Raw genomic sequence first — 11,488 nt, 5'->3', positions numbered from 1 at the left:
CAATAAAAACTATGACCGTGTGAGCGCGTGTGTTTGTGGGGGTGTGTGTGTGAGTGTGTGTGTGTGGGGGGGGTGTGCGTGCGTGCGGCGTGCGTGCGTGTGTGTGTCTGTGTGTGTGTGGGGGGGTCTGGGTGTGTGTGTGTCTGTGTTCGTGTGTGTGTGGGGGGGTGTGTGCGTGCGTGAGTGTGTGTGTGTGGGGGTGTGTGTGCGTGCGTGCGTGTGTGTGTGGGGGGGTCTGGGTGTGTGTGTGTGTGTCTGTGTTCGTGTGTGTGGGGGTGTGCGTGCGTGAGTGTGTGTGTGTGTGGGGGTGTGCGTGCGTGCGTGCGTGCGTGTGTGTGTGGGGGGGTCTGGGTGTGTGTGTGTGTGTGTCTGTGTTCGTGTGTGTGTGTGTGTGTGTAGGGGGGGCTGTCACGTCACATCGTCACGCTTTATTAACCCTGCCGCCCCCACCTCTCCATTATCCCCGGTGACGTAAGCCACACAAACTACTTTAACAAGCCGCGGAGCCACCGGGCCACAGCACTTCTCCGAGCACTTTGACCGGACCCCGCAACACTTTAACGGGCTGTTTGCTTTTTTCCCCCGCGACCGGTGACAACCAGAGCGCCGCGGTCCGGTTCCACTCCACTTTGTGTCACGGAGAAGCAGAGCGCGCGGACAGTGAGGGAGACAGCAGGTGTATCGCTGATTGGCTGAACCGTGACCGCTCCGCCGACCACATATAGGGTGCAAAGGCTCGCGCCGCTCAACAGTCCCCCACTCCGGACCAGGAGAGCACCGAAGAGCCGAAGAAGTATCGTCGAACATACGACCGAGGTAAGACACGAACTCCTCCACTTCCACAGACGAGAACCGCGAGGGCTGGCGTTCACGGCTCTTCGGAGGAACCGGATCTCACGGCTCATCGTTCTTTTGCCTCTGAAGTGACGGTGCTTACAGGTTTTTATCGTCCAAATAATGAATAATGATGGAGTCAGATCGGGTTCAGATATCAGTAAATCAGGGTTCAAACAGGTGCTGGAAGTCCATGAAAATGCTTGAATTCTAATGTTGTGTTTTCAAGGTTTGAAAAGTGCTTGACTTTTGGATAAAGTGCTTGAAAATGCTTGAAATAATATCCGCGTTTTTTTCACAACAAATAGCTGTGGAATATAAAACTAATGTATCATTCTTCTGGTGTCAGAAAACACGATTTTAGTTGTTTATAGCAAAATACCCTCCCTTTTTAACGTGGTTTAAAAAAAGTACGTAAGGAGCTGGAAAACCTTAAAAACAGACCTTGAAAAGTGAATTCGACCTTGGAGAAAGTGTAGGAACCCTGATATATTCTAATTTTGGTATAAAGAATAAATATGCAAGAGAACCAAAGTCTCACCATGCTCGGTAATGTTCTTACCAGAGTGAGACCTTTCTTGATCGTAGGCCTATTGCTATGTATTTCTTTATGTATTATAGGGTTACCCAGGGCGGGGCGAGATGGCATTATGATAATGGGTCGTCGTGCATATGGAATCCTATTTTGCTCAGTGTTTTATGGAGCCGTCTAAATGGATCATATCAAGCACATTTACTCAGTTTCACAGAACATCTGATGTGAAATGTTTACAGGGGATATCATTTGAGGATTCGTTTCTGTGTGTGTGTGTGTGTGTGTGTGTGTGTGTGTGTGTGTGTGTGTGTGTGTGTGTGTGTGTGTGTGTGTGTGTGTGTGTGTGTGTGTGTGTGTGTGTGTGTGTGTGTGTGTGTGTGTGTGTGTGTGTGTGTGTGTGTGTGTGTGTGTGTGTGTGTGTGTGTGTGTGTGTGTGTGTGGTCCGTGAAGCTGGAGCTTTTCCTCTCTACTCTCACTTGAGACCGTGCGCTTTTGCACTAAAGTTATTAATGAAATGGGAATACACTCAGTACTTTGAATTAATTCACACAGGAGTTTACAAATTAAGCTTACTATGTATATAGTATGTATATTACTATATGACCATTTATTCATATTCGCTGTCTCATGTGAGGTCAAAAATGGATATTAAATAATCAGTCTTGTAAGCACTAATCCAGCACTTCTCATTTAATGCGTAATTAGTATTTCTGCATATGGCCATAACTTCCATGATACTCATTTATTTTATGATGTGTGTGTGTGTGTGCGTGCGTGTGTGTGTGTGGGCGTGCATGTTTCTAATCTTTTCCTTTTCTCTTCTATGCTTCATTATTTAACCAATGAATTATGTATTTGAATGCCAGAGGAATTCATTTTCCCTGAAACAAATGGAAAAAATAAACTAAACTAAATGACCAGAAAACATGCTATATTGTTATGAGGATACGAAATGACTTCTATCTGGATAGAAAATGTGGCCCATACCGCCCGTCTCTAGGACATCCTATTGTTCTGTCTTGTATTAATTCCCATTTAAAAAAAAAAAAAAAGATGGGAGTTAAAGAGCTGATTCACTTGTACGCTCAGCCTCCAGCAGGCAAATCCACTTTAGGATCTTTCATGGCATGTACATATATTTATTACAGGTGCGTTAAAAAGATTGATTTCTGCAGAGGCAGAAGAAGATTTTGTGATAATACTATAATTCATAATAATGTGAATAATAATTGCAGTAGTAGCTGTAGAACCTGTCGTTGAGGAATAATGTTAACTTGTCCTCCTCCTCTGTCCTCAGTCCATGGCTGCCCCTGCACACAGCAGCTGCGTGTGGATGCTGGTTCTGGGCGCGTGTGTGTCGCTGGTGGTGGGAATGGAGTGCGGGAAGGAGTGTGCACTGTGTGTGTACCGTCTGCTGGGACAGCAGTCTGGTTTCTCCTCCCTGGTAATGTCACTATATTTCATTTTTACTGTAAAGTTATTATGTTTTGAACACATGTAGAGACACATAATAATTGGTGACTCAGGTTACAGAGACAGTTTGGTGTTTCAACTATGGTTCATTTGATCATAAACAGTGTGAGTAACAGGCACAGCAGTCTGGTTTCTCCTCCTCATAAAGTCACATTAGGATCATTTTATCAGCTTTGATGTATCCAGGCACCAACTAATAATAGAACTGGGCTGCTCCTTATTGAAGTCTACCATAATAATCTGTCCATTATGTGTAACCACTCATCCTTAGAGGGTCGTGGTGGGCTGGAGCTGATCCCAGCCGACACTGGGCGAGAGGCAGGGTACACCTGGAGCAGGGCTGGGCGATGTTATGACAGTATATATCGTCAAAACAATATATAAATGTCTATTCTATGTATTTTTCTATATAATTTCTAGCACAATGTTGAAAAACCAGCAGCTAAACCCTGTTACAGCAATATTTACATCATTTGGGCGACACTTTACACTCTGATTCTTGCAGGTTCTGTTAATTTTGCACTGAAGTTCTTAATAAAATGAAAAAAATTACTCAGCACTTTGTTTAGTTGTCAAGTATTTCGTTTACACAGGAGTATACAAAAACAGGCTTTATCATCTGGTAATTTCATCTAAACTTTCAATTGATTAAATTTCCAGAAATATGTGATATTGTGATTTATCATTGTTGAAATATGAAATGACGTATGGGGACAGTCGATTTTGGGCTCATCACCTCCCTACTGGCAGTGTGGAGACAACACTTAACCAGCATTAGAATATATTCAATAAAATACATGTGGGTTCATATTGTAAATACTTAACAGCCATTTTATTAGTTTAATGTAATTATTCTTTCACATGCCTACAGTTTCTCTTTTCCACTCCATTCCTTTCATCCTTTGCTTTCTGTATTGTTGCTTTCCTCACCTCTTTTTCTTTATTTCCTTTTTTGTGCCTCCCATCCTTCTGTACTTTCCGCTCCTCCTCTGCTTTCCTCTTTCACACATCTCCTCCCTTCACATTTTCATCTTTTATTGGCTATCATTGTAATCATGATAATACTGTCTCACAGAGTTTTGAAATATCTATATGTCACTGTTCTCCTTTCGTTCATTTCCTTTCTCCTCCTCTCTCTCGCTGCTCTGCTTTCCTTTCTTCACATATCATCTTCACCCTTTCGATCCCTCCCTCCTCCTCCAGCCAATCTGTAGCTGTAATCATTGTCATATTGTTCGGTATTGTTCAATACTCTGAACTGGTCAGCTATTTTTCCTCCATTCTTCTTTCTCTTCCCTCATCATTCTCTTTACTTCCCATTCCCTGTTTCTCCATTTGTTCTATTTCTCAAAGTACATTTCAGTCTTTTCTCACATTTGAAATCCCTAACATTTTGTGTGAAATGTGTTGAGAGTGAAACATTTCCATTCTACAGATTTCTTCATTTCCAATATGGAGTCTGAGTGTGGTAATGTTCTCCTTTGCACTCCCGCGATAACAAAATCTTTGCTTAATTGATGCAAAGTAATTTAATGAACATTCCCTGTTTGAAACATAACAAATTGACTGAAAAGCTTCACAACTTCAAATATTTACATCCACAATCATCAGGTAGAACTAATCTACATTTACTCAAATCTGACCTGTAAACACGAGAAATGGAATAAGTAAGCATTATTCATGGATTTATTAGCTTTTTTCTGGCACTTAATTGTCTAAAATGACAGTAATGTAAGTGTCAGCAGACTAAACTGGACATATACGTCATAATTCTACGATCTTCAACAGTGGAGAGGGCTTCCATGCTCTAGAAAGATCTGAAAAATGCTTGTAAATGCCTTGAAATTCGGACACAGAGAACATGGATTGATTGACATTTTTCACAAACATTTCAACACCAGTGAGGAGGGAGAGGACAGGTAAAGGCAAAATATAGGAATATAAATCTAAAAAGATCTTTAGGCTTGAAATCTGTCCATATCTGGTCTTTGCTGTCCCTTTTCTTTCTTTACGTGATCATTACTTGTTGTATACTTCCCATTAATGCCAGCAGAGACTGCTGCTGCCTGCCACCCTCCCAACCCCTCAGGAACCAATATTTCCTCAATTCAATTTTCCTCTTCATTAATTCTGTCTTCATAAGCCAACGGCACTGAAAGCTCAGCAAGAATCCCTCCTCCGTGCCATGAACTAAGTGAAATCCAATGACACATATGAGCGTATTCTGGCTGTATGCAGCCCCCCGGGCCCAGCAGATGCCTTTAGTCTGATTGTACGCCTGCCACCGGGGTTAAATGGTCTCCCACGGTTGAAGGATGACAGGATTGAGTGGGTGGTGGTGAGGGGGAGACATAGGGGAGACTTCCATTAGAAGAACAGGATGCTGTGTCAATGGGTGAGGAACTGGCTGGGACAGATGGTTTTCGAGAGAGAAATTGTGTTTTTCGAAGTTGTTAAGGGAGTAAGTGAGTGATATCATACATGAAAACAGACTGTTGTTTTCTCCCAAACATCTGCTAACCGTCGTTCTCTCTTTTGTTTGGTCTTTGTTCTTCTCTTTTTGAACAGTCTTTGAGCGCAATGCACACAAACTTTCTCTGTGTGTTTCTGTTTCCACTTAAATGTCAGGAGTAACAATTCGTCAAGCATGGTTTAATCCACTAATGACTGCAGTTGGAGAGTGAAACGACAGTGATGGATGGAACGAGCATATTTAATGCATGACTTCCATTTATCAGCCAAAAAATGGGAGTACCACAATACATCCAGTTGTTTTATTTCAACATGATCCAGTTGACAGGTTGATGGGAGATTCTCAAAATTTATATAAACTAATTTTTTTACATTAGACAATGTATTCAGCTCTCATGTTGTCAGATATTACCTACCTCAGATAACACAATTGTAAAGCACCATTTCATTGTGACTTGGTCAATAAAATAGCTTATTATTTTCCGACCAACAGTCCAAAAGCTAAAGCCTAAACGTATTCAGAATTTTTGTTTAAGGATAGAATTCAAAGATGAATCCATTATTCAACTCGTTGCCAATGAATTCAATTGTCTGTATATCTACTGATCGATTATTGACGGAATGTTGCAGCTATGGATCATAGGTCTTTTTGTATTCCTTCACCTTGTCAAGAATAAATCAGAACAAAGGGGGAAAAATCGTTCAGCATCGAAGACTGATGAAAACCAGCTCTGAAAATAATGGTAATGATTTAACAGCATAATAATGAAATGCTCCCCGTCTGATGTCAGCTTGGATTGGCTCCCCGTGTCCCTGAATAGGATAAGTGGTTACAGATAATGGACGGACGGATAATTAAATGCTATAAAAGGATCAATTTTCTTTTTTTTAATGCCTCAAAGCTTTAAAATACCTCAACTTTCTATTTTTTTATTTCAGTCAAAGAGTGAAAACAGAAGTTCGATATCAATCTTATGTGCATTAAAAGGATATTAGAATACTTAGTGTCTGACGGTTGATTTGGGTCCAAATTCCAAAAACTGGATCCTACATTTCCCATAAGATAACTCAACCATGTCTCTTCTAGAGCTGTTGAAAAGAATTTCCAGAAACAAATATAAATCGAATAATAATATTTATAGCTATTGGATGGTGAAACAACTATTCAAATGTGTATTTATTATTTAAAAAAAGAAAGATAAATGTATTGGGTAACGGAGTTAGCAAATCTCACCTTTTTCACCTCAGCCTAAAGTTACCCACATGTAAATACAACATGCTTGTGTTACGTCATGTCTGATGAACAATACAATATTTCTGATCACAATCGCAGTCAGAAATGGCTTAAAGTAATGAACCCAGAGAGGTCAGTAGATGCTACGTGGCAGTTACCGAATGTAACTGAAGTACTATGAAGCAACTTCCAGGGAGATCCCCACTCCTAACCAAGATATGTGGATATTTTTAGTATTTCCGTCAACTAACAGAACTAACAAAAAAAAGCTATAGTAATTTGCGGTGTATGCAAATTGAATATCACTCAAAAAGGAGCAACATTAGGGCACACCTGATAAAACATGTAACACTGGCAAGCTAACGTAAGATCGAGAGTCTGAGAAACCACAACTATGGCTCTGTTCCCCCTGCAGTTCCAAGTGACCTGAATCTGTTTTTTCCGCTCATATGTGACACAGCTCTGATTTGCTTTTGACAGAGTGAACAGCACGAGTCACATTGTATCTGACAAGGCCAATTTTAAATGTGCTACTGAATCGGATACCTGTATATGTTATGCGACTTTGACGTCGTTCTGACCCACGCTGCACTTTATTCCAAATGAATGACAAATAAAGTTGATTGAAAAAAAAAAAGTGCGCCACAGTTGGGGAACAGAATCCAAACAAACCTGGAGGACAGCAGTAAAGCAGGCGGCCATTGGAGGGAAATGGAAGTTTTGATTAAATTTGACGACTGCCGCCGCACACTGTTTTTAGCATTAAGCCATAAAATCCTACAATACCAGTTGCCGTTGCCATGTTTGCTTCATTAAACACTTTGTGGTGTGATGTCATCAATGGTCAACTGTGCATGCGGGTCACTTTACTTTAGGAGCATGAGTTGTTCACACAGAAATCTGTAGACAGGCCACATTTAAAGATGTAATGTGAACAGACAAACAAAAAATTAGATTTGAGCAATGAATCGGAATTGTGCATTAAGTCCTAAAACGGGCAGAATTAATGTTACCCTTTTTTGCCTCCTCATCCCGGGGCTTAGGAGGTGAGATTGAAAGGGCATGTTAAAGTTAACATTTTTCATATTGTGCCAAAGCTTAACTATTGCTTAGCAAGTAAAGCTATCAGCTGTTGTTAGTTCCGAATGTAATGCTGAAATGCCCTCTAGTGGATGTTCATACCACGTGCTTTTTATTAATAGCTGGCTGTGTGCAGCTGTCTGGTGTCTTGTCGTCACTGAGGTTATAAGACGTACTCAACATGAAGAGCCTCCTGAAAGCACACAACTCGACATGTTCAGTGCAAGTGAACATTTGACACTGAACTGACTAAACGGAATCATCATAGTTAACAGTGGAGCTCCCTGCGCTTGTGACTGAAAGCATAGTTGTCATCTCAGCTGTACAGGGCTCGGAAAGCATCAGTTGCCAGGTTGACATTGGCAACAGTTTTGAGAAATTGGAAATCAATTGTTAGCCTTTGGTTGCCATCAGTGACAACCCTTTTAAACATCGAAAAAATAGGGACAGTCAGAACCAGAACCAGACACCTGTACGTGTTTGCGCGTACATGGGAATCAGTTTTAGAGACAATGGACGAGCCAATGAAGGTGTTTGACTGTGGGTTAAAAAGTAGTACTAATCAACATCATAAAAGAATGTGCCCAAAACAGATGAACCTGAACCAAAAACATGTAAATCTTTGGGTCTTTTATGGCACATTTCATTATTAAGCTGACATATAACTACTAAGTATCTTAGTTACTCAAAATTGAAGGACTCAAAATGCCAACCAGGATTTCAGTGTTGTAAGTGTTGACGGGACTGCCTCTGGCTCACCAAGTGGAGTATGCGCCCATGGGCTCCCTCCTTAGCAGTGGCACAAGTTTAAATCTGACCAGCGACTCTTTGTGTCATCCCATCTCTCTCCCCCTTTCCTGTCATTTCCTAGCTGCTCTGAGGAAAAGAAGTGTTGTTCCCTGTTACACTTCTATTAACTTTGAGTTAAAAGCTTAACAGAAGACAGTGAAATCCACAGAAACACTCCTGATGCAATTAATATGTTGCAAATGAGTGATTGCTGAGCTATTAACCTGATATGCAGGTGTAGTGGAGGGTAGGTATACTCAGGTACACAGAGTATGCCTGACTCTTTTTCTAGCAGTTTAAAGTATACCCAAAAAAAGCCCACTGGAATATATAGGGGATTATATGCAATTTAAACTGAACAAAATCCTTTGAAAATGAGGGCAATGTATATAAAGTATGTCCTGACTCCAGCTCCGTACGCAACATGCATGCATGGGACTGACATTCATCTTCTCATCTCGTTCTCAGAAAGAGAGCAAATCAATGTGTTTCTACAAATCTACGCTGCCATTGTAGAAAACGATCAAACTCTAGTGATTCAGGAGTTGATATTTCAATGGAAGCATGACTGCATGTTATAACTGGCAAATATTAAGAAGTCATAATAATCATTTTGACTTTACAGACATGCTCACTTGAGTGCGAGGGTGGGTTGGACAGCCAGAAGCTCCGCCTTTGCCGGGACTTCCTGTTGGAGGAAGAAAACCCCATTCCTCTGAATGCTGCCCCCCGTCAACAGCAGGAACAAGAAGTAGAGGGCGCGATGACTGCTGACGATGAGGACTCCACATTACCGGAACACCAGCTGGCCAAAAAGTATGGCGGCTTTATGAAGCGCTATGGTGGTTTCATGTCTCGCCGCTCCTCCTCTCCAGAAGGGGTACTAGAGGATCCTGGAAACCCGGACGAAGAAGAAAACGTTCGCCTGGAGATCCTAAAGATTCTCAATGCAGCGGTTGAGCACGGTGGCGAGGGGGATGGTCAGGGAGGCGATGCGGTGAAGAGGTATGGAGGCTTCATGCGTCGGGCTGAAGGAGGGGTGGCACAGGCCGACCTGCTTGAGGCGGTGTTAGGCCGCGGCCTCAAGAAGCGCTACGGAGGGTTCATGAGGCGCGTTGGCAGGCCTGAGTGGCTGGTGGACAGCAAGAGCGGGGGGGTGTTGAAAAGGGCCTTGGAGAACGGCAGCGAGCTACAGAAGAGGTACGGGGGGTTCATGGACTAGGACGCCACAGTTATGACCCTTCACTGCCCCCAGCCCTCCAACCCCTCTCTTCAACCAATCACCTTGTAATCTGGACTTGTTGGTGTTTGAATCAACTGCCCACTCCTTCTGCTTTGTATAACGTGCTGCTGCCTACTTCATTGGATCAATTGCTCCTGTAATGAAATAAAAGATAACCATATGTTGTTCAGATGTACACAAATAATTTTTGGTCTGTTTTTGTTTTTCCTGATGATATTATTTATTAAAAGAATCTGTTGATTGACATGTGTTGGTCGAGTGTTTGATTGTAAAAAACTCAAGGGCTCTTCAAATATTGGAATATGCAAAGTATATCTACACAGTATATAGCATGAAATTGGTGAAAACCTTAAAACCACTACAAACCAAAAGCAGTGATTTGTAAATACAGCAATTTTCAAGGAAAGGCAAGGTCCTGTTTTCTTAATGTGCTAACGGTTATTAGAATTAATTGGACATGGTAAATGAAGTGCATTCATATAACACTTTTATCCAAAGTCCCTCAATCACCCGTTCACAGACACACTCAACCACTAGCAGCAAGTTACCATGCCAGGTGCTGGACGACCATCGGGACAATTTGGGTCTCAGTGTCTTGCCCAAAGATGCTTCGACATTTGGACAGGAGGAACCAGGGATTGAACCACCGTTCTTGTGGTTGAAGGACAACGCATTCTGAGCCAAAGCCGCCCCATGACACCTCACCTGATAATTAAAGTCCCCCTCCACTCAAAATAGGGTTTTTCTTCTGTTTCTGACCTCTTAAGTGTCTCACATTGACTAAAGTGCTGCTTGTTTCTGAGCAGATTTTGTCACCAGAGGTGATTTCACATTCCTCACTTGAAGGAGATGTTTGTGCTGTGTTTAAGCAGCTTCAGTTGGAAGATCACTAGCAAATAAACCAATCACTGTCTAATATGTGAAACATTAATCGATGAGGGAACAAGTTCGACACAAATAAACCTGAAACCTCCAGCTCAGAGCGGACTGTCAGTTAGGATTTTAGTGACAACATGATCCTTATCTGAGGACCCTGAAATTATAGACATTACCTGTTGGAGCTATATGTGAGAACACAAATGTCTGATTCAGCTGTATCAGACATCAAACATAGTTAACCCTGCCAGATCCCTAGTCCAAAGACTGTTTAATCTCAAAGGGAGTTAATGTGTGATTACAGTTGCTCATTGTGTGGAGCATTGACAGAGATCAGAGTGTACTGATGACATTTTTATCATGTGGTTGGTGCCGAACGCACTGGGGAAAAGTTAGCCTTGAGGGCTTTCTACCAGAAATGGTTAATTTTATCCCAAAACTCAATTTTTTCCTAAACATAACCAAGTAGTTTTATTGCCTAAACGAAAGAGATTTCTTGGCCCATGTGCTTGAGAGATAGTCATTATGCAATTTCAAATACAGTGAACAGTCTGTCAACTCAGGGGGCTGTATCCATCCTGCAGTTGGCGGCCAGATTGGGATCCGTCAACTAAATTGTTGGATCCCACCCACCCTCTGACTGTTCAGAGAGGTTCAGCAGGTTAATGAAACTGAAATTGGAAAGTGAATATGACCGAAATAGGAGTATAAAAACACATCTTTTTGTGTACGATTGCCTATCCTCCTTATGTTGTGCAACAGTGCCAAAGATGTTTGTGTGAAAGACTAATTTTGAAATTGAAATAAATTAAGCTTTGCGTTAGCTCATGCATGACACGGTAGTCATATGCCCAGCCGTAATAGGCTGACAGCCACTGATTGAATGATTACCATAAGTCACTCAACAACCATAGCAAATCCTCACACAAGGTGGTTCATTAATCATCAATAA

The 11,488-nt window shown here is 41.8% G+C and overlaps 1 protein-coding gene across 1 annotated transcript; it reads left to right on the top strand.

Moving 5' to 3' along the window:
- Window positions 1-715: 715 nt before the first annotated feature.
- Window positions 716-9,639, top strand: penka (proenkephalin a; the record flags this gene model as incomplete). The annotated part of the gene is made up of 3 exons (XM_083928125.1): window positions 716-816; window positions 2,667-2,813; window positions 9,043-9,639. Exons 2-3 carry the CDS (start codon window positions 2,670-2,672, stop codon window positions 9,637-9,639), a joined length of 741 nt encoding a protein of 246 aa, XP_083784251.1. The 5' UTR covers window positions 716-816; window positions 2,667-2,669.
- Window positions 9,640-11,488: the final 1,849 nt, after the last annotated feature.

The sequence above is a fragment of the Echiichthys vipera genome (genome assembly GCF_963691815.1).
Source record: "Echiichthys vipera genome assembly, chromosome: 15".
NCBI classification, from domain to species: Eukaryota; Metazoa; Chordata; class Actinopteri; order Perciformes; family Trachinidae; genus Echiichthys; species Echiichthys vipera.
This window is presented reverse-complemented; position numbering and strand designations above follow the sequence as displayed.